The sequence below is a fragment of the Equus asinus genome, chromosome 9 (genome assembly GCF_041296235.1).
Source record: "Equus asinus isolate D_3611 breed Donkey chromosome 9, EquAss-T2T_v2, whole genome shotgun sequence".
Classification (NCBI taxonomy): Eukaryota; Metazoa; Chordata; class Mammalia; order Perissodactyla; family Equidae; genus Equus; species Equus asinus.
The window spans coordinates 59712345-59739905 of NC_091798.1; the positions used below are offsets into that span (position 1 = coordinate 59712345).

At 38.5% G+C, this 27561-nt stretch overlaps 1 protein-coding gene across 5 annotated transcripts in view; it reads right to left on the minus strand.

Moving 5' to 3' along the window:
- Positions 1 to 1466: 1466 nt before the first annotated feature.
- The window catches only part of LVRN (laeverin), an 81585-nt gene continuing 55490 nt past the window's right edge, over positions 1467 to 27561 (minus strand). The window contains exons 13-21 of one of the 5 annotated variants that reach the window (XM_070517556.1): positions 25938 to 25993; positions 22301 to 22454; positions 20745 to 20839; positions 18226 to 18333; positions 17328 to 17495; positions 16971 to 17108; positions 10859 to 10934; positions 6874 to 6929; positions 1467 to 6632 (exon numbers count right to left, since the gene is read on the minus strand). In XM_070517556.1, coding sequence (XP_070373657.1) covers positions 6879 to 6929; positions 10859 to 10934; positions 16971 to 17108; positions 17328 to 17495; positions 18226 to 18333; positions 20745 to 20839; positions 22301 to 22454; positions 25938 to 25993 — 846 coding nt within the window. In that variant the 3' untranslated portion in view covers positions 1467 to 6632; positions 6874 to 6878. The other 4 variants (XM_070517555.1, XM_014841706.3, XM_070517558.1 and 1 more) reach the window with 4 other exon arrangements.

A 27561-nucleotide genomic window follows, 5' to 3' on the forward strand; every position in this document is an offset into this window, starting at 1 on the left:
GGGCCACAAGTTGGGGGGTCGTCTTTTGCTTTTTAACTTCTCTAACCTGTTGAATAAATCCCTAACATTAAAGCCTCTTTGGTAAAACAAACAAAAAAGTAGCTAGTCTGGTTTCTGTTTTTCTGAGTGGATCCTAAGGACACACTGCCTCATAGAGTTCTTTTGAGGAGAGATAAAGCGTAGATAGCATGTAGTTCGGTTTGTCATAGGCAGAGGGCACTCAACAAACGGGTAGTAGTTTTTTTCCTGCTGACCACATCTATCTCCACTATATTGTGTTACTTTGAGTTGGGTAGGTGATAACTTCTCTCTGAACTTAATTGTAAAATGAGTACATTTTCTCTAAAATTTGGGGTATGTGTTGGTGGGAGAAAGATGAAGGAGAGCATCAACCTCATGAAGAAATACGTACCCTCATCCTGCTCATAAACACGGAAGCCACCAGCTGCAGCGCTGGTGGTTAGGAAAGCTTTCTGCTCACTGCTGCTAAGTCCAAGAAACACTTTCTGAAAGGAAGCACACCTATTCTGTTACGGGGCATTCTTAGGACAGTCTGCTAAATGAGACTCCCGGCATCATGAAGGTTCTTTAGGTTCATAGGGACTGACGGAACTAACAGACTGTGTTGATCCTAAGTAAGATATGCTAAGATGGAAGGGCCATTATAAATGATAGGGTGATCATTGCACTGAGGACAGAAAAGAAGAAACTCCTGCAAACCCCATGCTTAGCACCATTTTACTCTTCAGATATATGCATATGGACTCCCAGGGTCCAAGATTCGTCATCAAAATAGCCCACTTTCAGCAGCTTGGCATCGTTTGCAAGAGAGAGTAAAGAGAGGAGAACTTTGACTCATCTCACCTAATATCCTGCTTTTTCTTTCCCATGGGAATCAAAGGAATCAATGTACAGTTCAGCCTAGGACAGGCAGGTGTTCACACACATACTATTTATACATACACAATCCATATGCAGGTTAAATATACCCACACATACACAAACAGATTTTTTTTCAAAAAATAAACTTTTAGCAAACATAATAACTTATAGTGTACTTTTAAGGATACAGCTTGAGTGGGAAAATTTTCTATAAAATGTCTGCAACTTATTATTTTGAAAATCCTGATCCAAGGATATTAATTTTTTAAAATAGAGCAGAAGTCCATATATGAATTTTTCATTCTGTACCTCTAAATCCCATTTAGAATTTTGAAGTCATGTTAGAACACCCACGTCAAAATAATTTTTATTCATCTAGTTAGGTTTTCTCCAAGGAAGAAAATAATGAAAGCAGCTGGTATATGTACCTCGCAGAGTTTTTTAAATTAAATCAAGATTATAATACTTAAGAATACATAGCTATATAGCGGGTATTGTACACTACACAACTTCTAGACTTCGATGCCATTTATCACTAGTTGTGTGTAATGGCAATATATTATTTAGGCATTGCTACAGCATAGATTAGGTCAAGTTGTTACCACAGTGACTTCAAGGTTACATTCATCCATATAAAGTTTTTTCCAAAAGATTTAGTTCCATTTTAAGTTTTAATAACTCCAGAATCATAAATGCTACAAACCTACCTACAAGTTTCAAACAAACTTTATTTGAAAGTTTAATGATTTACATTTATTTTACATTTATATAGGTTTGTTAATTTTGAGTAATAAATTTTTTATTTTAATCTTTTAGTCCCTCTGGTTTAAGATGGAAAATATTAGCTGAAACAAGAAATTAAGTCTTTTGGGACAACTTGTGTTTGCACTTTGTGCTTACTGAAATGTTGAGTAGCTAACTTCAGGGCTGTGGCTGTGGCCGTTACCAAGTTTGAAAGAAAAAATGGTTTCAAAGAAAGTGCATTGCACTTCTAATTAAAAAAACATTTATTCTAAAATTTAATTCAATCACAAATTTATAGAAAAGTTGGAATTATAGGAGAAAATTTTTTTTCTCAATCATTATGAGTAAGTTGTCATCTTAGGCCCCATTCACCCCTTGATGTGTATTTCCTATAACCAGGGATATTTTCTACATAAATACAACACAACCATCCGTCAGAAAATTCACAATTAATACATTTCTAGTAACCTATTCTCAGACTTCATTCAAATTTTTCCTATTGTCCCAATAATGTCCTTTATAGCAAAAGGATCCAGTTCAAAATCGTATGTTACATTTTGTTGTCATGTATCTTTAATCTTCCTCAGTCTAAAACAGTCCTCTATCTTCCCTTGACTTTTATGACCTTGACACTTTGAAGGATACCTTGGGGCATGTACCTCAATTTCAGTTTGTCTGACGATTCCTCATGATTAGATTCATGTTATGTAGATTTTCCAGGGATATAACAAAAGTGATATTGTATTTCTGTCATTTCATCTTATTAAGTAGAACAAAATTTTTTATTTATCCCACTGTGACGATATTCACATTGATTAATTAAGGTGATGTCTGCCGGCTTTTTCCACTATAAATTATTCACTTTCCCTTTGCAATTTTTCAGTATTTTGTGGAAAGTTACTTTAAACTTATGCATATGTCTTTTCCTCACCAAAATTTCAATTTTTCATTATTTAGACATATAAGGTATAGATTCATGAGTCCCTATCTTATTCCATTACTGTCTTTATTTATTATGATGCTCAAATTTTGCCCGATTTGACTAGTAGGCGCCCCTTCAAGCTGGCTTTTGTACCTCTTGATATGTCCCCATCATTCTTTACACACTTCCTTGTTTTTTGGTATAAAAAGATGTTCCATCTCGAATAGTCCCTTTCCTGCCCCAGCCCTAAAATCAGCCATTTCTCCAAGGAGCCCTGGTTCTTGTAGCAGAGCATGGCATTTAGAAGCCAAGATCTGGGCACTAGCTGTGCTCATTGTTATTAAGATGTTGCTGCACCCAGGCCCGCTCAGTTGAAAAGCTAGGGTACATGTCTACATCTGTATCTCTATCTATCTGTATCTGTATTTGTGTCTGTATCTGTATATCTATATCTATGTCCATATACCTATAGCTATATCTAAAGAGAGAGAGAGAAAGAGCAAGATATGTCTATAAACACACATTTACATCTATATGTATAACTCTATCTGTATATTGGCAACTGTGAGAACCATTCACACCAATACCTCCAATTCCAGTCCAACAACAAAGAGTTCATTCTAGTTTCTTCCTTTTGAATGTCGGCAACTCCCTTCTCCAAAAGTGAGAAACCTGGGTCCTATTATCATTTGTATATTTTCTTATTTGATCTATACCCCTGCAGTAACCAAGCTCCCATCTCTGCCTCTCCCCCACCCCGTGTGGATGCCCTCCTCACCCTCCTCAGGCTCTGATACCTCATGCTGGGCCACCCTATCCCCAGTCTGAGCCTCCTCTTCACCCACTAGGACTTGGACTCCTCAATCCCACCCTATTTGGGCTCTGACTGCCCATGCTAGGTGGTCCCTCTGCACAGACATCCTCCTTATCCTGTTTGGCTCTGATTCTCCCTGCCAAACCCCCGCTCCTTGCACTGTGTGGTCACCCTACTCACTCTTCTTGGGCTCTGACATCCTGTGCCAGCTGCTCCCTGCTGTGTGGACTCCTTCTTTGTCCCACTCCAGCTCTTACACCCCATTCCAGGTCACAGGCCACCACAGCTCCCCCTCAGCTCCCACTGGTGTAGGAGCCTACCTTGCTCTGCCTCATCTCTAGGACTGAGCTGTTTATAAAAGGAGGGAAGAGGAAGAGTCCAAATAACTCCTAAATATGCGTGCTGCAAAGAATATCCTTGCTGAATGTTGTTGAATTAGAGAGAAGATTGAGCTGGAGACAATACCATATAGGTATGGTTTCAAGAGCTGCTGGCTATGCTACGTAATTCTTTGTGTGTACGGGGAACACATAATGCTTTGTGTTGTACTTATTTGTAAGCCCCCCTAAAGGCTTTGCTTTTGACATATTAACCCTGCTACAGGTTGGATGGAAAAAAGATAGCATTCACTGGAGGAAACAAGCACAGTATCAAGTATGGCTCCCTTTTAAATCTCATCTCATTTTGCTGCTTCATTTGTTCTTCAGAATAAGTTGCTGTACAGCTGGGCCCCCGAGCTCTAAATTACAGAGGATCTTGAGTCTTCAAGACTAAGGCATTTGTTCTTTCACTCAAAGCCAACAATGGAAAGTCATGGAATAGATCTGAGCAGGAAAGAAGCATAAAATTGTGGGGAAAACTTTCATTTCTAATTACCAAATGGAAAAACAATCATAAATACATTGTACATTTTGCTAACATGTTTTAGGATGAACATTATAAAGTAAACTAGTGGAGTCAGAAAAATTGTTTCCTAGTTGGGGTGCTAATAGATAAGCTGGTTTATTGGTTAATAAAATACTTACACCTTTTAGACGAATCTGCCTAATGTCACTGCCCGACTTATTGCCATCACAGTAGTCAATCAACAATTACTTCTTTTTATGCTAAGTACAAGATATGGTATAATAAAATGTAATGCTTATCTGGAGTAACTGGCTTCATCCATGTAAGAAAAAATGTATATCACTCACAATTCTTTTTAATATTGAGGAAGGATTATTAATTAAATATTAATAATTAAATATTTGGGCATTGATTTTGGATAAACACTTTCAGTGCTGTTTAATTACTATAGAATCTAAGATATCACAGGACTTTAATTTTCAACAAATGGTCTGGAGAGCCCTGCCTACGCGCTCTTTTGGTAGAATCAGCCCGTGTTTGGCATCACCTGGTAACAAGTGCCCGCTCAGGCGCCCACTTTCAGCCTCCATGTGCACTTGGTGGACTGAGAACACAGCAGGGCAGGAAGACCAAGGAGAGAGGACATGGCCAATTGGGCAGAAGGAAGACAGAGGTTACTGGAAAGGGAGAAGGAAGACAGGAGAGCCCAAGGGAGAAGGGAGGGAGTGGAAATGGAGGACAGGAAGAACGGGAGGAGAAAGGCAGTAGAGAGGCCATGCGACAGGCTATGGAAAGATCAGACTGATGATCAGAGAAAGTACAGGAAATATAGAATAAATGTTTAAGAAAGGGCAGGAGATATCTCACACATAACAATTTGAAGACACGGAGATAATTTATTGCTTAAATTTTAAATTTCTAAATTTAAAGAAAACTCTGACCTATGACCCATGATTTTTCCATGTGGCCAAGTCCCATAGCTTCCCACTCACCCTCGAAGCATCTTGTGAAGCGAATACAGAAGTGAACTGTGTATTGCATTTTAATTTGTGGCCACATTAACTTATACAAGAAATAGGGGGAAACCTTAGATCACATTGCCATGAGTTTACATAACACATTTAAAGGCTTTTAATTGACGGATTCCTTAATCTTTACAATATCGCTCTGAGGTAGATAGGAGATCTGTAGTTTTACCCCCATTCTACAAAAACAAAATCAAAATTAAAACAGAATTATATCATATACACACAAAGTCTAGGGTAGGATGATGTGCCTTAGTTGTCCTGATTTAATTGGGTATAACAAAACTAAGCTAATTCCATAAGTTGTGATGGGTCAAAATTTTTAAAGTTGTCCAGACTACAAGTAGGTTCAATTTGGCTAAATGAAACCACGTTTCAAACTTACTCCCCTGAGTGCAAAGCTGTAAAGATTATGCTCTGGTTAGCCTTTTAGTTCTATTTCTACTTATTTAACAATTTCCCTTTGTGCTGAAGATTAGCCCATAATTGCTATGGTCTGTTGACGTCATTAATTTTGCTCATAAACTGGTTGAAAGAGCATCCATCCCACAGATGAATGCACAGTCGAGCTCCAGGGCAGAGCCCTCCCCTCCACTCTGGCCTCCACAACAGCGATTCCAAGGGCACTTCACGGATCCTACAATCCTAAGTCTTTTTGCGACTCCATAAAGTTCAGTAGCCAGTAAGTGTGGTGCGATGCAGCAGCCACTGTGGGGAGAGAGAAATGGGCAGGAAAAGACATATTTCTTGCCTTTAGGGCACTTAATATGGCTCATAAAATTGTCTGCTCCTTCTTTTTAAAACTTGATTTTCTTTGGCTTTGCTGTCTTCTAGTGAATATTATTTTTCTGGATTCTGTTTCCTTACATTGTTGTGTTATTTGCTCATTGAGCTTTTAAATATTGAACTAAATAAGCCTTAGAGTATTGCAAATCTGTATTTCCCTCAGAAAAGAATGTGTTCATTTAGCCACTTATTTCATACTCCACTGTTTTTACCAGGCATTTAAAGCAAATTCTGTGGTTTTACAGCCCAACATGAAGTGAAATCTTCCCCGGAAGTACAGCAGGGTTGGCAAAATCCTCAGCAATGGCTGAGCCTTGGGGCCAAATGTGACAAGAAGGGAAGAACAGGTAGTAAGTGTACTGAGATACAAATAACAAAACATGTGTTTTCCAGACCCACAAAGTGTGGGAAACCAAACTGTGAGCAAGCTACATTATAACGTGCGGGAGGCGAGCCGGAAGCAGCCGCTAACTTATGTGTTCTCCCGTAGCCACGCAGTTATCCTGGCATTTCGCTTCTTCTTTTCCAGATTTTCCTGCTTTATCGTCTGTAACTTGGCATGAATCGAGAGCCTCTGGTGCTCCTCCAACACGTTACTGCAAAACTGCTGCATCTGGAAGGACAAAGAGCCCACCGGTTGGTGCCATCTAACTTCTTGTGTAGACACAACAAGAACGCTCATGTTAAGTTGCAACGTGATTTTGCAAATGGACGATGATGGTTGGAATGAGTAGAAATGTGAACCCCAAGATTGTGTGTCCCTGGGGAGACTGTGACTGAGAACATGCGCTGAAGACCACACCTGCCCCGAAGAATCAGATGTAGACCGGAAGCTCCAGGAAGTGGCAACTTACCTGTTTTATTCACTTCTCTCATCCCCAGTGCACGTCAGCTGCTCAGTAAGGGTTTCCTGAATGCATATCGGACACCATACAAGATTCGTGGGGAGAGATACAAGGACACATTTTCTTATCTCAAAAGAAACTTTGCAACTTCCACAGCTCAAAACTGGACATACTATCTGTGTCTTTACAAATGTTATCTTTTATTTCAGAATATTTATAGTGGATTTGTCCATTGGCTAAATTCCTTCATTGAGTCAGGTCAAGCGTCAGATATGGGAACATTTGCCACAATATTACATATAAGCCAGACCCCAAGTGACTAATAAGTTATATTCAAATAGTCTATTTCTGTGTCAGTGGGTTAGAATTCAGAACACATGTTACTATAAGATGATAATGTACCCATACCAGCTCACAAAAAGGTCACTTAAACTCTAATGCACTTGAAATTAAGTAGTAATAGGGCTATCAAGCCTAATTACAATGTAAAAGAGAAGTAAGCTTCCAGGAAGAAGTAGGTTAAGGAACAAGGAACTAACCTCCACTCTCCCCAAACCTGCCCGCTCCCACCATGGAGTGGGAGCCACATGCCCACGGCCCCATACTACTCGTCATGTGCCCACAACTGTGCCTGCAGTGGGTGGGAGACGAGTCGGGTCTGTGGGATTGTAGACGGGGCTTCATGAGTGCTTGAGAGCATGAGGCCGGGCTCCAGCAGGGTGGAGTATAAAGACCAGAGCAGGAGATTCAGAGAGAGTATGGAAACTGTGCTGGGATGGAGGGAGAAGGGATTCACGCAACTTTCATCTTCCTTTTTAGTAGTAATTATTATCGATACTAACATGTGAACTTCTAACATTATAGTAGGACTGTGGGGCATTAACACTTTTTTTGACAGGGATATTCATAGTAGCTAATTTACTTGTTTTCAAAATTGCAATAATTTAACCAGTGCTAAAGCCATTTTTGTATTTTTTTAATAAACTATCAGTGACTATAGAGTTTTGGAACTTTGAGGATTGCTAAATTTATACAAACTTCATTTGCTTGTTAAACAACAACAAAACTTTCCCAGGTTCTGTAGAGACAAAGATGACCGGAGGCGCTTCAGAAGATACAAACACAAACCCAGTCGGGGATCTAGGAGCTTTGTTCCAGAGATGCTGGGTGTGCCCTGCACTCCTGTCAGGGAATCCCTCATAAATCAGGTCCTGGCAGCTCAGCCCCAGGCAGGCCAAACCCAAACAATGATGATTCCTTCAGGAATGCGCGGTTCCTCCCCTCTCTCTCATAATAACAACTACGTAACTGACTGCTGCTTTTTTTTTTTTTTTTGCTCAGGCTCAAATTTCAGGCATTTATGACTACACATTTATTTGTTTCTTTGCTGGGGCAGGGGAGTTGAGTTTCCTTTCTTATTTAAACAGGCGCTTTCTGTCCTTATTAATATAGTTCCAGACCTTTGTGTTTAATTTGCTCTCACGTAATTTAAAAACAATTTTAATCAACTTTATTGAGATACAATTTACACATACTAAACTGTATCCACTTCAAGTGTACGAGTCAAGGAGTTTCGACCATTGTGTACACCTGTGAAGCCACAGCCACAGTCAAGATAAAGTACATTTCTGCCACCCACGGAAGTGTCTTCAGGCCCTTGTATAGTCCATCCCTCCGTCTGTCCCAGGCAACCACTGATCTGCCCTTTGTCACTACACATTAGTTTGCATTTCCTAGAATGCGTCTGGTTTCTTTTACTCAGCATAATCATCTTGCGATTCTTCCACATTGCTACACAATCTTGTTCCTTTTTTTATTGGGGGGTAGTATTCCATTGTGTGGATAATTACATTTTTCTTATCCATCCACCTATTAATGGGCATTTGAATGGTTTCTAGTTTTTGGCTGATGTGAATAAAGCTACTATGAGCATTTATGTGCAAGTCTTAGTGTGGACATAGGTTTTCATTTCTCTTGAGTAAAAACCTAAAAGTGGAATTGTTAGGCCATAGGTTTCTAATGACAAATAAAAATGGCAAGCAATAGGATATATTGGAGAACAGGAGGAAGCCATTTGGTACAAACCTAATTCGGCCTGACCTTGTCTTTCCAAAAGGGCCTGACCGTGGCCGTTGAGCATGCATTGTATATCTGCTTTAGAGATTCCCTATGGCAAGAACAAACGCCCTTGAGATAAAGGTGCAACTTCCCTACCCCTCCCAACATTGGCATATCCTTAAGGATTAAGTATCTTTCCTTAGGCTAGAAAGTGATTGCTGCACTCACCTGTGACTGCCCATCCGAGACAATAGACCTGCCTCCTGCTACGCCCTCTGAGATAGCAGACCCACTACCTGCTGTGTCCATCAAGTGCTGTGCCGACAGGGCAATCTTGTGACTATTGTGGGAGGGACATTTCAATCATATGTGAAACACCCTGTTTGGGGGTATATAACCACTCTGTGCACCCCACTTCTTCGGTGCCCTTTCTTCCTTTGGGAAGAAAGGCCCCGGGCCATGGTCCTCAGATTTCAGCTCAGAATAAACTCACCCAAATTTTCATTTACAGATTGGTTATGGATTATTTTCGTCGACACTAATTACCATTTTAAAAAACTGTTCTGCAAAGTAGTTGTACCATGTTACATTCCCACCAGGAGGATAAGAGAGTTCCAGTTGCCTCATATCTTTGCCAACGTTTGGTATTGTAAATCTTTCTAATTTTGCCTATGGTACTGAGTATGTACAGGTTGTATTTATATTTACTCTTGTTTCCTTTGTGTGTGTGTGGCTTTCTTGTAGACATTCACTTTTGTCCTTCAGTTTACCTTCTGGTTATAGGATCCCCCTTTCTTTCCAGAACTACCCCTCTGCTATCCCAGTGCCTGTGATTTGGGTGGGGCTGGCTGTAAGTGTGGGCACATGACCCAGGCTAGGCCAATCAGAGTATGTCATTCCCCCTGGACACAGTGGGTGGTGCCTGTGACCCAAGTAGGACCAACCAGAGTCCCTCCTTTAGGGCTGAACTTGAAGCTGGCTGAGAAAGGATTCCAGCTCATGGAAGCCTGGAGCCATGCTTGCCTCCATGTAGAGAAAGCCCATCTAAGAAGAAATTCAGCCCAGAGGAAAGCAGAGCCTAGAAATGGCAAGCCCCACGTTAGGTTCTAGATACAGATATGATTAAAGTGTGGTCTCAGTCCCTGAGGAACTCATCAGATAGCCTCAGGGGGTAGACATATTCACACATGATTACGTATAATGCGACAAGCGCTATGATAAAGATATCCATAGGATGATTTGGGAGCAGGGAGGAGGTGAGGGTGCAAATCAGTTAATTAAAAAATTCCTAGAAACAAAGTCATAAAGGACGATTAGGAATTACTTAGCAAAGGACAGGCATGGGGAGGGCACGCCAGCAGAAGGTAGAGTGTTTCCGAAACCTGGGAAATGTGACACAGCATGATAATTTAAGAAAATCTGTAAGCAGCATAGTACAACTAGAGGAAAAGTGTTTGGGGGTGTCTGTGTCTCTTGTTCTCTGACACTCGGTGGTGAGATGGGTAAAAATAAGGCTAAAGAGCAAGGCAGGGGCAGATTACAAAGAGCCTCACATGAGAATGAAAAGATTTTAAAGTTTCTTCTAAAAACTACGATGAGCTACCAAAGCTTTGGGAGCAGGGTGGCAGCTGGGAGCAATGTGGACGATGGACGGAGGGAAGACCAGCCTGGGGCAGGAAGCCCAGGCCAGAGTCTGCTACTATTCTTTCCCTCAGGCAAGAAGGAATAAAGTCCAGTCCTCTGTGAACAAGGATGGTCTCTATTTCAGAAGCAAGATATAACTAAAAACATTTTCTGCACAGTGATAAGAGCACCAACGGGAGCACAGAATGTAATCATTCAGATAAGCATATTATTTTTAAACTTAGCAACTCCAAATTACATAAAACGGGGCTTCCAAATTACCATTATAATTCACAATATCTAAAGTACTTACCTCCATGATCTGTGAATCCGTACTTATGGTTCTCCCTATTATATCTATGAGAGTAACCAACGATTGTGCTCCATACCTACAAAGCAACAAGATGCTAATCAGGAGTGGAAAATGTTTTGCAAGATAAAGCTATATTTTATATAGCAGATCAATGCTAAGTGTGCAGCCCCTAATAATTCCTATCTCCCAGATCTAAGCAAAAACATATATGAACTAGTTTAGCTTCATCTTTTAATAGAAAATCTATTATATTAGCACTAAAGAAATATTTATAGTTAAATACTGATTTGTATAATACAGAGTTTTTAAAGTTTTATTTAAATGTAAAAGGCTCTCAAAAAAATAACAACTGTTTTTATCACTTTAAATGAGGTGGTTAGAACAGATGTCACATACCTCAAATTAAGAAAATTTATAAGAAAGTAAATATGCAAATTATGCTCCTTAAAAAACAACAGTTAATATGAGATCAATTTCAGAAACTCTGACTAAAATACCCTGAAAGTTTATGTAAAATTTTGTATTTGTATATGCTTTTTAAAGAGAAAATCCTTATCTTCTGAGATTCTCAAAATGTTGGCGATCACTGAAGGCTAGGAACCTGGCTCTGCTTATGGTCCCTCAAACGAACATGGTAATCGACACTTCCCCTTTAGGTTAGTGTCCTTGAATACCCAACAAGAATCATCTAAGAAAAGCCATGAAGCATTGCTACAAAGAAACAGCAGATACATACCTGCCCAAAGCGTTGCTGTAGTTAAAAAAGTAAAGACTTTTGGATGCATTAAAAAAGAAAGAAAAATTAAAATAGAGTTCAGGGACCGAAAATAAAATAAGGGACCGAATAAGAAATGGTTGAACTGCCTTGATAGGTAATAAACAATTGATTTACTTTAAAAACGTATACTTGAAATTAAAAATTGTAAGAGTTAACCTTGGCATAACATACAGAGATGAGAGGTAACAGGACTTTTGTTCTTAAGTTTCCAGCTGTAACTTAAGTCGTGTCTACTTGAGCAGAGCGGAGGACAAGAGACAGTCTACATGTAATCCAGGCAAGCAAGCCTGTTTCTATGAGGAAAGAGGAAATGTTTCTTACTCCTCCGATTTTTGTTGGCCAGATATAAAAAGCCTGTGAGATGACTCAAAATATTTGGCAAAATTTGCAAAGAAATTGAATTCCAACCTTAAAATAAAAAGTAGAAAGCTACCTAGGCTGCTAACTATGTGATTTTCAACCAGACACAGGAGAAAGTTTACCCCAAGAGGCAGAGTGGGGTTTGAAGTTACCTTGGGCAACTTATAAATGGTAAAAATGGGGACTAACACACAGTTAGAAGCCTTTTCTGGAGATTAAATGAGATAATGGATGCTGAAGCACCTATCAGAGCAGCCAGCACACTTCATTCCCCCCGCTCTTGCAAGCTTCAAGAGGAGATGTTTGTGAGACAGAGAGGACTTGTCACTCTTGTTGAGAGGGAACACTCTGAAGCATTACTGAACAAAACATATACATTACAAATAATTTATCCTACCAGTATTCACATGCATTCTAATTAATATAAAGACAAGAGCCAATGTGTGTCAGGAGAGTTACCCTCTTAAAAAATTGGTAACATTCAATGCTGGTGTGGGCACAGTGATTTTGGTACTCTAGTTTAGCTTGCCTTCTGTCTCTCTCCTTTCTCGCATTTCCTCTCCCCTCCTAGCCCTTCTTATGCCATGTCTGACTTCCTGTGACAAGCATGGCCATTAGGCAACATGGGGACACCAAGGCATCCAGCCTTGTCCAGTGACAGTTGGTGGGAATGGGCCCTCCAGTGCTTGGGCACACCCCTCCGATACCTTCTCAGCTCTCTTAGTTCCCTTGTGCTCCTGTTTAGCCCTTTCAACTCTGTTCCCCATCATGAAATACAGCAGAGTGGAAGCGAAAATGAGTGCAAGTTTTCAAGCCTAAGGGAGTTTAGCCAATATAACAGTATTTGGAGAAGAAATCAAGAAGACGGTAAGACTCATTTTGGACCAGCTGAGTTTGAAAGTGATTATATCTTGTCTTCTATATTCAGATAAAACTAGGGTTTTCCTGGGGCTGGAGTGGTTGCATAGCGGTTAGGTTTACACCCTCCGCTTCAGTGGCCCAGGGGCTGCAGGTTCGGATCGCGCTGCGGACCTACACACCTCTCATCAAGTCATGCTATGGCAGCATCCCACATACAAAATAGAGGAAGATTGGCACAGACATCAGCTCAGGAACAATCTTCCTCAAGCAAAAAGAGGAAGATTGCCAACAGATGTTAGTTCAGGGCCTCACCAAAAAACAAAAAAACCCCCAAACTAGGCTTTTCCCTATAGGCTGTGAAGCCTATGTTGTTTTGAGAGAGCCAGAAGCAACTTAACAAGGATGATAAGAGCACAAATATCCTTTCTACAAGATACAATAAAAAGTCAGAAAAAATCCTATTGCTTCATCTCTTTTCACACATTCTTTCACAGGATCTATCCACAGCTGTACGTATATACCGATTTTTCCGTAACCCGATAGATGTCTTTATGGCCTGCAGAGGTTCCTTCATTGGGATCAGTACTCAAAAGATCATCTTTGGCCCAACAATGAACTGATTATTCCACAGCAACCAGTGCAGTGCCTTGCACATGGGAGTGAGGGGCAGGACCAAGCCAAAGTTGTTTCACTCAATCACATATTCGAAAATGTATTTTCAGATTAGGCTTCCTGAGGAGAATTCTGGGCCTGGATGAGGGGACCAGATGTTCCTGAACTGCTGTTGGCGGTGTACTCAACTCGAACACTTGACCACCCCTCTCTCCTCCTTTCCAGCGTCCTCAGCTCCAGCCTGCTACTGTGACCAGACCCAAGGCAGCCTCTCAGGCCTTCCATGTAGATGACTTTTTCCAACTCTGACTGTTCAAATCCCTTTCTTCCCTTTGAATCCCCAAATCCCTCTCCAGCATTGATCAGACATCACGTCCCAATCACTTTATATCCCCAACAACAGCTTGAACTAACTGTGCCTTGGCATAGAAAAACCAAAACTTTTTATTACTGGAAGGAACCTTAGAATTGATCAAATACAATGTCTTTCATTTTATAGAAGAGGAAACTAAGGCCTAAATGTTAACTAATAGGCAAACAATAAATAGATGTGCTAGTTACAGTTCCAGATGAGAGGGTTGGAGAATTTAGTTTCTCATCCATGTTTCTCCCAGAACAACTGATCTACTGGGAAAATGATACTCTGTTTACATTACCATCTATGGTACATAACAGGATTACAGCTATAAGATGCTGGGCAAGGTGTACGGAAAACTCTAGATTTCCTTCTACAGGACTTCTTAGAGCCTTTACGATGCTAACACATACTGTGAATTTGCAAAAGTGGAGGTTAAAACAGACAGTTTCCAAACTAATTGGGTTATTGTGTCCCTTGGTAAAGAAGGCTTGTCAACAGCTTCGATGAATAACGTTCAGTGGAACATATTGGAGAAACACTAATTTCAGTGCTAACTTGACAGTGATCAGCCACATCTTAGCAAATTCAGAATAAACCCTTTCCACATAATTAATGTAAAATTTAATTTGTTATAAGCACTTGTTTACTTACACTTTGATACTATCTTTATCATCACATGAGGACTGGTGACATGCAAATATTCATGTCAAATGTAACTGTTTAATAAGTAATAATTCAATATTCTGATGTATAAAGAATTAACTGAGCATTCCTGTGCCATTTTTTAGTGTATGTAACATTTTAATTCTTAATCTTAATATTTATTTCCTTCTAACAATCTATAAATATTGACTACCTATTTGAACAAAATGATTTGCAAAATTCAGCGGGACTCGTGAATATAAATTGAACCCGAAAAATAAAAATATTAGATTAAGAAAGCAAATTTGAGTCCAAAAGACTTTTTGTAGCAGAATGTGCAAGAGGAGTGAACTGAATTTACCATAAATAGAATAGGCATTTATTTTAATGAGCATAGAATTCTGTGGATAAAAGATAAAAATATTCAAGCCATAGTTATAAGTTCATGCATTTATAATACTAGGTACTTCTTGGAGATAATCGTAACACTCATTTAGAGTTTTTTAAAAAAGGAATCCCTTCTATACTCTTATTTAATACAGTTTTGTAGATCATTTGAATAAATTGCTAGACAGTGGGCTTTTCAGAGAGTTGCTAACATGTTCCTGTTCTCTAAATGCAGAAAAAAGTTCTTCCGAGGAATGAAACTTAAAACACGTTTAGAGTCACTTAATTAAGAGGAATCTTACCCATGGTTGCTGAAAGCCATTTTGGGGGCTTATTGGCACATGTTCTGTGTATGGTAAAAGAAGAGACGAAAAAGTGAATTGAGGGGATGGTTTACCCCTTAGAGCAGTGCTGTCCAGTCGGACTCTCTGCAATGATAGAAATTTTCTCTAGCTGAGCTGTCCAATATGGTAGCTACTGGCCACATGGAGCACTTAAAATGGGTTTAGTGCAACTGAGAAACTGAATTTTAATTTAATTTAATTTAAATTTAAATGTAAATATCCACATGTTAGCTAGTGGCTATTATGTTGAGCAGCACAGCCTTAGATAATTTTTAAATCCAGCGTCAACTGGCTCTGTTAAACTATACTGGAGTCACCTGGGGAGCTAGCGAAAGGTACAGATTTCCCGCCCTATTCAGGCAGATTCTGATTTTAAAGGGGGCTTGGGTGTCTTAAGGTTTATAGCCACTCCAGGTGATTCCGAAGCTCTGCTACATTAGGAAGTGTCTGGTTTATGCTTAGGCTCACCTGCTTGGGGACAGAGCTTTCGTTACAAGCTCCAAGAAGAGAGCAGAAACTACAACCCTGTAAGATTAGAATCTCTGAAACCTCAAAGAACAAGGAGACCTGTGTAAATAATCCTGATTTACTATATCCCAACTCCAAAATTCCCAGTGGGAGGTAGGATCTAGGAAAGAGGGAATTCTTTTTAATGACTTAAGCAAAAAATGGAAGACACCATTTACCCTCAAGGTCTTAGGGATCCCAGGAAATTTAAGGAATTCATAAGGCCCTCTGAAGCAATGAACCTAGAATGACAGACAATTTAAAACAAGAGATAAGGACAATTTTCTCAATATGTAAGTAAGCTATGTGTTCCACTGATGAGCCAGAAAAAAAACGATACTGTATAAATGAACTTTTATCTACATGTTTTTAATTTCTGATTTAAAAACACATTTTTTGTTGTTTTAAAGGTATTCAATAAATGTTGTTTTAAAGGTATTCAATAAATGTCTAGAAAAGAAAAAGATTCCATTATTTTTCCCTATAAAAGAAGGATATTCACATTCTTAAACATTGATATTCTAAACATACTTTCTGTTCTAAAGGGATAAACTTATTTACAGGAAGTATCTTCCAATTTTACAGGTGTAAGGACCTGAACTGTTGGCTACTTTGTATCTGCTAACTCTATGTGAATACTTGTAGGACATATTATTCTAGGCTTTGAAGAATGTGTGGTTAGGTAATGTTCTAGAAAGAGCAACCACCAAGGGCATGCTGTCTGATTTTTCCATGTCAATGTATGTTTTATCCAACAGAGGAGCTAAGAAGTAAGCAGATTTAATTTTAAAAGGCAAGAAACATAAAAAGTTAAAAAATATGGAACCCAGATGTATAAAGGGAATATGACAAATAAAAGACATAAGCCACATCCAGGCTGATGTTAGTAATGAGCGTTGTTGTTTCTTAAAGACATAGTGATGTATTTCACAAAATAAATGAATGAGTGATGTACACACATACTGAAAAATAGTTTTGCTCTAATCTGTGTCTCTGAAGACAAGATTCTTGGTGGGCACAATGAGGAAACTGAGGTAGATAAGTATCCCATGCAAATCCATTTATATACAGACAGCCAAAACTGAGGATAAATGTTCTTCTCTTTTAGAACACAATCAGTTTGTGGTGAGACTAAATGCAGGAAAAATTATCACTTTTCTAGTCAATGCAAAGGACTTTTGTGACCTAGCCAGACTAAAGCTGAGCTACTAGCACCAAACCAATGACCTAAATGAAAGAAGACATCTCACATTTCCTTCCTACCTTTCACTCACAGCTTGCCAATTGTTGACTAAAAAGTCCTTTGCGATGTACCGGCCAACTTCAGATTCCGCCACAACTTGGATTATATTTGTCTCATTGAAGGTGAACGGAGATGTAGCAATGGCATACTCCATATATCTGCAAAAGTGCATTTGCAGAAAATAAATATGTAGAAATTATCCAATAGAAAGAGTTAATTTACATAAATGGAATTAAAATTCCATATGATTCTAAGCTGCTGATGCACAAATATGTATAGTATTAATTCTTACATTAGCTCATTTTTATTTTTCTCCCTTTGGTTTATTAATTGCATTCCTTCACCAGGAACTTTCAACGTAAGTTGACAATAATTACCTGTTAAGTATCCATGGATCTTTACTGCAGCCCATTGCATAAGCAAGTTGCATCCTTTCTTCTTCTTTTGTTTTGTTATTGTAGATACTTAGCAAAAAGTCCCATTCTTTTTCATTTCCCAAGGCAATGCCATAACATAAAATCACATTTCTAATCGGATAAGGTATTCTGTAAGGTATAACATGCAATGATATTTCTCATAGTACTTAAGCTATATGTTTACCTAGGTTGTCATATATTTAGAAGTATAAATCTAGAAAAAATGTTTGAGATCTCAGATACGAAGATAAAAAGTAGACAAGCAATTGTGGAAACTGCCATTTGCATTAATATCATCAGAAGAGATCATCAAATTAGTTTAGAAACTAAGAAGTTTTAAAGGAGAAGTAAGTTAGAATAGAACAGTGTACGTTGATAATTCAGTTTGGTCTCAAATCTTATTATAGCAATTCCTAAAAGTCCATCTGTCCATCTGAGGTGATATATTAAAGGTAATACAGTAACACCAAATGACAGAGTCTTAGTCTCAGCTCTCAGTGAGACTGCAAACTCAGAGAAAGAGATGCTCTGAAGCACATATATATATAACAATAAAAAACAAGCATAAAGCACAACATAAATAAGACTCAAAATAGACATAAGTGCTTATTAGGGAAAGCACTGGCCACGAGAGGTCCTGATTGACAATTCAGTGTATTAATTCTAATCTGTTGTTATGCACAGACCTACATTACACAATTGTTTTTTTAAAAGGGTGTTTGAAAAAAAATAGCAGGAGAGAGAGATTAACCAAGTGAAAATGAAAGGGTCACTCCCAGAGCGAGAGCAGCAAATAGGTAGAGAAATTTTTGGTGCTGAAACAGGACAAAAACAAGCGCAATTACAATGTTACTCTTACTCATTCTCTGGATGGGTCACCCAGTTTCTGAAGAGCTCTCTTGACAGTTGAAGACAGTCTTCAAGACCCAACCAACACGCAGTTCTAAAGAGTTCTTCCAGTGACATTCTTGAAGATAAAGTCAAAGAAAAACATTATATCTTGCATTACTAGATTTATTTTTTCTGCCTCCAAGAATATGTGTTTCATAAAAGGAAAGGTGTTTTAAAACATCCTTCCAATAACATCAGTTTTGTTAAAAAAGCAGCTTTTGTGGATGGCAAACGTATTTAAGATTCAGACAAATATTTGCTGAGAGGATCTCGGGCATCAAATAAGCTCTAAGATTGGTGTTTTTTTTTTTTTAAAGATTTTATTTTTTCCTTTTTCTCCCCAAAGCCCCCCAGTACATAGTTGTATATTCTTTGTTGTGGGTCCTTCTAATTGTGGCATGTGGGACGCTGCCTCAGCGTGGTTTGATGAGCGGTGCCATGTCCGCGCCCAGGATTTGAACCAACGAAACACTGGGCCGCCTGAGCAGAGGGCGCCAACTTAACCACTCCGCCACAGGGCCAGCCCCAAGATTGGTATTTTTTGAAGGTTAGAAATAAATTACTGCCATCCTTCATCTCCCTCAAACACACATGGGTGTACATGCACGCCATATGTGTTATCAATTTATTTTTCCTCCGTTTTATAATAATTGCCTTATGGATTAAAAAAATGACTTTAGAGTATCTGATCTAATACACTTAAAAATAAAGTTCTTCTGGGGCTGGCCCCGTGGCGGAGTGGTTAAGTTCGCGCGCTCCGCTGCAGGCGGCCCAGTGTTTCATTGGTTCGAATCCTGGGCGCGGACATGGCACTGCTCATCAAACCACGCTGAGGCAGCGTCCCACATGCCACAACTAGAAGGACCCACAACGAAGAATAAACAACTATGTACCAGGGGGCTTTGGGGAGAAAAAGGAAAAAATAAAATCTTGAAAAAAAATAAAAAAAAATAAAGTTCTTCTTCCATACGTGAAAACAAGAAGGATGGTTTATTTCTGTTCTTTGACAACACGCCTTCATTGCTTGAGCTTCTGTTCCTTCCTCTGCTCCTCCTGGCTATTATAATCATGTCCAGAAAAAAAAAGAGGCTTTTGTCTTGTTTTGCTTTTATAGCTGGGCAGGGGTACTCATTATGGTTCCAAACAAAATAAATTCAAAAGGATACAGTGAAGAATCCAGATAATAAATCCAGATAAGCAGTGCCTTGAGGTGTGTCTCCCTACACTCTCTGAGTTTGGAATGAGAGGTAAAGGAATTGAAACTGGCCATAAGTTTCCAGAAAATGCAAGAGCCAAATCTCCATTGCTCCACCCTCCAGCTTCCACCCAGCCTGCCTTGACCTCCTGATAAGCAGAAGTGGAATGTCCAAGGGTGGAGGCCCTCTGAGAGACAGTTCTGGGCATCCTTTACATACACACTCCCTCTCCCCACCCATCCCAAGTTGGCTGCAGCAAGATGAAGTGCTCTGGAAGTACAGTCCAACTCCCCAAGGTTGCTCTGAAGAGAAGAACTGGCCCCAGGATGCTACAAAAAAGCAGGTCATTTCAGTCCAATTTAGGAGAGCCAAGGATATAGCTGGTTAGCGTATGTGCTGCCTGATTGAGTACACTTTTGCCTTCCTATTCATTCACACAACTTGCCTAACCACTTTCTATCCTCCGCCTTCCATCTACTTGTCTGTTCGACATTTTGTCCATCCAGTCACGCCCTAGCACTAAAATTTATCCCTTCTCAGGATACTCTCCAGAGAGTATAATCACATTTCGTAGATTTGGTACTGCTTGCTTGGTCTAATTATTTTAGCTTGATGTTGACTAGAGCTGTAAATATAATCCCTGTAACATTCATTGTTGGTCACAAGTTCCCTCCCTAAATCTACAAGTCCAGCCTAAACAAACAAACCTTGGGTCATAGGGAGGCCAGCGGTACCACAGCCCTGTCTTGCCTTTCACCCCCTTCCCAGGCCATCACGACAACATACTTATTCCCCTCACCAAACCAATGATGTGAAAATCATTTGCAGAACTTACTCATGCTCATACACAAATGACTGATATATTTCACTCTCAATCTCCCTCGTGATATTTGCATAATGGTAGAATTGCTGTCACCAATAATATACAGAGACGTTTTTCCCCATGCCTTCGCATGCCCTTCAATTCATTGGTATAGCTGGCTTTGCTTAATACAACCCTTTAACAACAGTAGGACAAACTTATAATTTCAACCAGTAGCCTAAGATTTGAGAATGTAGAGCTATAAATTCCTGTATGTACATGTATGTGCTTTGCAGGTAAATTAAGATCTCAAACTATTATTTCTCATTAGGATATGTGTAGCTCACCGATCCCAAAGCTACTGTTCTCAAGTAGCATACAAAATCTCTCAGCGAATCAGAGGTATTCAGATCTTATTTTATGAATCTGGAAGCCTATCTATTCATATGAATCATTTTATTCAGTTATCATTGCTCAAAAAATACTTACAGAGCTAAATAGTCATCTTGCAATGTTGCCACATTTTCACGAATTATAGTCGAATAAGTATTCCATATTGACATAAGTCTCTTTAATAAATACTTCTATAAACAAAGAAAATATACTGTTAGTTCTGGTTCACAACACTGAATTTTTCACTGTATTTCTCTTTGCCTGAAAAGACATTAATAGAGAACTGACAGATATTTCTTCAGAAATGATCTTTGTTACTAAATGTGTAACTGGTTTATTTTTTAACCTTTCTGGATTCAGTTTCCTTATACTAAGTAATTTGTAAAATATAAAGTATACAAGCACACCGCGTGGCATACAGGAAGAATTCAGTAAATATTAGCTATTATTATCATTCACTATCACTGCAAACATTTCCAGTTTTCTTCAAAATAGAGAAAAAAAGGGAAAAATATAAAACTATTAAACCTTCTACATTAAAACTTCCATCTTAGTATATCTACCTCCAAGAAAATAAGGAGAATTGACTTATGCCTTTGACAAATTTAAGCCCCAACTCTGAAATAAAGTTTCTTCAATTTAGCTATCAGTTGGTAAATAATAAGATTATGAAAGTTATACATTTACCAGTACATTCCTAAGAATAAACCAGATGCAATTCATAGAAATTCTTCTTACAAACAAACATTAGTTTTGACTTTACTCAGAACCAGTCATCAGATATTATCAACAAGCCACCCTGACCCCACAAACATTAAGCGCCTCTTTTATTGGGCATCATCCCCATATTCAAGTAAGTGCCCATTAGCACATAGGATGCCAGATAAAAGAAAATATGGAACCCAAGGTATTTGTGATCTTGCCTACAGGCTGCCCCAGAAACTCACTTGGAATCCTTGCCTAACCTACTTGCCGGTTTGTCTGCGGCCCCCAGCTCTCTGAAGGGTTGCTCATGAGCTTCTGCTTTCAATTCTCCTGTGCCATCTGTTTTATGACCACTGTTTAAGATCTAATAGTGGAACTTTTCCCCTTTTATATTGTGTTATTTATGTTATTTTCCCCTTTTATAATGACATGATGGCATGTCATTTCTTCATTCATTAATTCTAATTTCCCCTTGTCTCTTCTTTCTTTCAAAAGCAGCTTCAAAACTTTTACTTTTTCTGGAACATATCTCTCTGGACTTAAGTGCTGGTCCTGTAAATCAGAGTATTTCAATTATAAATATAGAGTTGTTAAAAGTCATGCTGTTTGACTAACAATCTTTTAAGGAACCAGTTGCTAATAGATACTATCTTCTTCTATAAGAAAAAAAGCATACCATTTCCATCCACTTCTGGTTTCTCAGGACACATTGTCACTTTGCCACAAATTAAGTACCTTTCCAAACTTCACTCACACTCATCTCCTAGACAGGTCTATGACTAAGATATTTTCTTCCAACAATAATCAGCCATTGTGAAGAGAATGAATATATACAGAACCAATAGACTATTACTCTGGGAAAGACCTGTCTCACAGATGCTTGTCTAGAACATGGAAAGAGGAAGAGAAGATTTTTTTCAAAACCACACAACAAAGAATGCAATTACCTTTAATAATGGGTATATATCATAGTTGTTCACATTGGAAATAAGATCCCTGGTCACCAGATTCAACAAAACTGCATGCCATACTATGATTTCATCTTCTTCAGCAAGGTACTTGGTTAAATCAAGTGCTGTTTCGATCTCGATATAATTGTTTCTGTTTGGTTTTTAAAAAAGTACACTCAAAAAACTTTTACTTGCTAAATAATTTGCATACTTTCCATATTCGTTCCCTGCTTCAGTGCCTGACTTCAATAAGGTATGTGAAATCAGGAAGCTAGAGGGTAAAGTTCTCTCTAAGATGGAATCCAAGCAATGTTGACAGACCCTCCATTTCAGTTTGGTGTGTTCAAGTGCCCAAATTTTTGGAGGCTATAGAAAATCCAGGCTAAACCTTAGACTGATTATCAAGCAATAGAGTATTGGTGCATTTAGTATGATTCTTATGAAAGTATAATTTCCATGCAACAAATATTAATTAAAAGTCATTCTTTATCTAATACTTTGCTGGCCACTAATAAGAACACAAACTAGTACATAGGATGCTACTCCTGCCTACCATTGAGGAGCTCATTACTTCAGTGAGGAGTTGAAACTTACGTATAAGAATCTGTTAATGAAAGGTCCTAGAAAAGGCAAAGAATACAATAAAGTAGCAAAGAAGGAAAACATGTACATGTGATGAAAAAGTCAGGGAAGGCCTCCTAGAGGAGAAACTTGAGAAGGGCAATGAAGGATGGGTAGGATTGAAATGGGTAGAGAGAAAGGGGAAGGCAGCTTGGAACAAAGAAGATAAAGTGGGAATTAGTGTGATAGGCAGATCAAGCTCACCGAGGCAGGGGGTTTCTTTTGTGCATAGCAAGAGGTGGGGCCCAATAGATGAGGGGGATCAAATCTGTGGAGAGCCTTGAATATCGGGATGAAGAGTTTACATTTGGTGGGAAGGTTTTTAAACAACTGAAGTAACATCATGAAATTGATGCCTTATAATTCCATTGCCTTGTGCTAAAGAAGACAGAATGGAATTCAAAGGAATGAGGCTGGAAGCTAATGCCATAGGCCAGGCAAAGGATGATGAAAGCTTGGTTTTGTATGAAAGCAGTGAAGGTAGTAAGTAAGGTGAGAATCCAAAAGACATTCCCAAGAATGAATAGATAAGACATGGTGACTATTTGGGAGATGGAGAGAGGAGGAAGTCAAGGATATCTCTGATGTTTCAAGTTTGGGTGATGGGAAGAATAGTAGCACTTTTGACAGAGAGGGAGAAATTGATAGCAGGAGCGATTTAGAGACAGAAATAACGTTCAGTGTTTAAGGTACTGAATTTAAATGACCACAGGATAAACAGAAGACAGGAAACAAGGAGAGATGTTGACTTAGAAGTCATCAACATATCCTTCCACAAACATTTGTTGAGGAACTTATATCTGCTGGGCACTGTACATGTATGTAATAAAATGATCACTGAAACCATAAGAATACATGAGTTATCCAAAGGAAAGACAGCAGAAAATAACATAACCATGATTGGTCTTAAGGATGCTCACAGAAGCAGGAAGAAGTCAGATATATTAGGAGAACCAGGTTTGCACGTTGGAGTTTCAGGAAGCCAAAAAAAGAAGTTTCCAGGAGGATGTGGTCAACAATATCAAAGTCATGTTAACCTTAGAGAGGAGTTTCAGCAAAGTAGGAGGCAAAGAAATGTGCCGCAGGTCACAGAGGGAAAAAGTAGTGGAGAATGAAGGATAAAATAAGCAGACATTCATTCAAGAAATATGACAGGCCAAAGAAAGAGAGAGCACACTGGATAATTTATTATGTATACCCCTTAATTTTATTGTCTGAAAATTTAAATTCTGAACATATATTAATTTACCTGGTTAAATATTTAGAAGCATAGCTTATATTGAGTAAATCCAATATAGATAAAATCAATAATTCTGTAATATACTAAAATACAGCCTCATTAGAATTATACCTACAGCCATCACCCTTGAGTAACAAAAATCACTTCAAAATCTTAATTGAGGGGCCAGCCCAGTGGCACAGTGGTTAAGTGTGCACGTTCCACTTTGGCACCCAGGGTTTGCTGATTTGGATCCCGGGTGTGGACATGGCACCACTTGGCAAGCCATGCTGTGGCAGGCGTCCCACATATAAAGTAGAGGAAGATGGGCATGGATGTTAGCTCAGGGCCAGTCTTCCTCAGCAAAAAGAGGAGGATTGGCAGCAGATGTTAGCTCAGGGATGATCTTCCTCAAAAAAAAAAAAAAAACTTAATTGATAGTCTATTTATTTCCAACAACTCTTTCTTTTTTGATACGTCAGCTACTTTATTTCCTTGACTTCCAATAGTATAGAAAAATATGAATACATCCTCTACAATCTTCCTAAATTTATCCATTTTAATATTTAACAGATTTTAAAAAGCCTAATCACTTGTATTTTACTTAAGTTTTATTCTTGATTAAGATTTTAAAAATAATGATTCCTATACTATTAAAAATAATTCTATAAATATTGAAACCCCATTATCTTTTTCTATTCACATCTCCTCTACTGCATCCTTTTAAAAGTTTTCCTTCAAGGGCTTTGTTTTAAGACAATGAATCATCTTTATTGTTCTTTTACGATCCTTTAAAAAATTCTCCATAATCAGTTTAAATCTTATTATACCAAAGTAAATTTGACTGAAAATATATTGGACTTTGATATAACTGACAGCCAAGTTTTGACTTGAGAAAGAATATATTCCTTCTCAAGTTGTTGTAAAAAACACTGTTTTTTTGGCTTTCATTTCTAATAGCAGTAGATGTTATTGCTCTTCCTGATATGACTTTTTTGAATTGGCTTTTTTTTTATTGTGGCAAAATACACAAAACACAAAATTTACCATTTTAACCTCTTTTTTTTTGGTGAGGAGGACTGGCCCTGAGCTAACATCTGTTGCCAATCTTGCTCTTTTTTTTTTCCTTCCCAAAGCCCCCCAGTACATAGTTGTATATCCTAGCTGTAGGTCCTTCTAGTGCTTATATGTAGGACACCGCCTCAGCATGGTCTGATGAGCAGTGCTAGGCCCGTGCCCAGGATCTGAACTGGCGAATCTCAGGCCGCCAAAGCAGAACACACAAACTTAACACTTGTCTACAGGGTGGCCCCCCATAGTAACCATTTTTAGATGTACTGCTCAGTGGTATTAAATATATTCATAATGTTGTGTGACCATCATCACTGTCCATTTCCATAACTCTTTCCATCTTTTAAAACTGAAACTCTATACCTATTAAACAATCTCTCTTCATTGCCCCTTCCCCTCCAGCTCCTTGGCAACCACCATTCTACTTTCTGTCTTTATGATTTTGACTACTTTCAGTACCTCATATAAGTGGAATCACACAGTACTTGTCTTTTTATGACTGCCTTATTTCACTTAGTATAATGTTCTCAAGATTCATCTATGTTGTTGCATATTTCAGCAACTCATATATTATAAAATTCCACTATAACTACAGAATTTGATCCTAATCTAAAAAGTTAGGGTCTGTATATACTAAAGAACCATCCTTACAGTGATGAGGTTATGATGTTTACAAATTTCTTCAGGTCCACTCTAAACCATGAATGAAGAACATGTACTCACTTAGACAAGGAGAAGGCATCGTCGATCAACTGCAGTCTGTGAATAACAGGGATAGCCTGCAAATTAGATCCAAGTGTGTTCAGGAAAAGATGAAGACATTTTTAGTAAAAAAATAATTTTCAAAATAATAACAACATTTAAAGATCATTGCTGCTCACAAAGTACTTTCATGTGAATTATCTCATGTGCAGAGAAATAACAATTTCTAAAGATAGTTCCCATAACTTATTTATTATATAACTGTTTTTTGATAAATGATCCCTCAGGACACCAATCATAAGGTTTAAATATGGTGAAGAGTTTTGCCAAAATACTCCCTGAAAAACAGTGTGTTAAAAAATAAAGCAAGAAGCCAAGTTTAAAAGGCTTCTTCAAAACAGATATATATATATTAAACTGTATTACAATGTCAAAATTATTGTCAGGGGAATTTGAAGCATGTGAAGCCTTAAATAAATATTATTTACCACTATTTTTGGCAGTAATCAGATACTCTTTTAAATGGCATCTGTCTTCTGGAGATTTTACTAATTTGACACAAAACCACTGACAGAGCCCTTTGAAACACGGAAAGGCAGGGGTCAATTGCCAACCTAACTCCTTAGGCTTCTGTTTGAGCTCCGTGGCGTTGCCAGGCCCCAGGACTTTGTCTCGTCTTGTGCCCTGAGGGTGCCCAAACTCCCCTACAGCATTCCTCCAACACCTCCCAGCACGTCCACTTCTGTGGTCCCAGAAGATTTATCTTCACAACATCCCTTCAAGCATCTGACCAGGCCAAGCTCCAGTCTTTCCTTGGTAGTAGTCTCATTTCTTTTCTGGCCGTAACAGCACTTACATTTTCTAGATTAATATTAATAATAGAAGTGTTTTATTTGCTCACCAATTATGTTGTAGGAATAACTGACCTCAGTTTTTCAATAAGTAAATCTACAACTATTGTAGTGGCATGACCTAGTGCTTCCAAGGTCAAGAGTACCCTTAGCAATTAATAAGTATTCAGCTACTCTGAAAAGATTTAAGAAGAAAATATTATTATAAGTGGGTTTTGTAGCTTTATTCAAAAGCCCAATAATAATTTTTTAAAATTACAAAACATGTTCTGAACACCTGAATTTTGTCAGGCCTCTGTTAAACATGATACCCACATAACCTTATTTAATCCTCACAACAGCTCTTAGGGTTGTTTGTAACCTATAAGATTATAAGGTCTATTATACCCATTATTACATGGATAAGGAAACTGAGGCATGACTGGTCAATAAAAGGCCCAAGGTCACATATCTGGTAAACGAACAAAAATCTGAACACAAGTCTACTTGACCCAGAACCCAAGCTCTGGACCAATATGCCGTACTGCCTCTTCTGCTAGAAAGGCTGATGCGTGTTTCCGAGAACTTTTGAAGAGAGAGACACCTAGGATATCTTTTAGTTCAACACTCTGCTTTTATGCATGGAGTCTCATTGAACTGTGCCAGGCTTCACAGCAGAGCCAACTTGATAGACTTCTAAGGTAGCATCCATTTCCACCAACGGAGATTTGGTTTAATTCAACCAATTAAAATCTGACTGACTAGAGCTAGCCAACATTTTAATATTTATATATTGCATAATGATTTATAGTTGT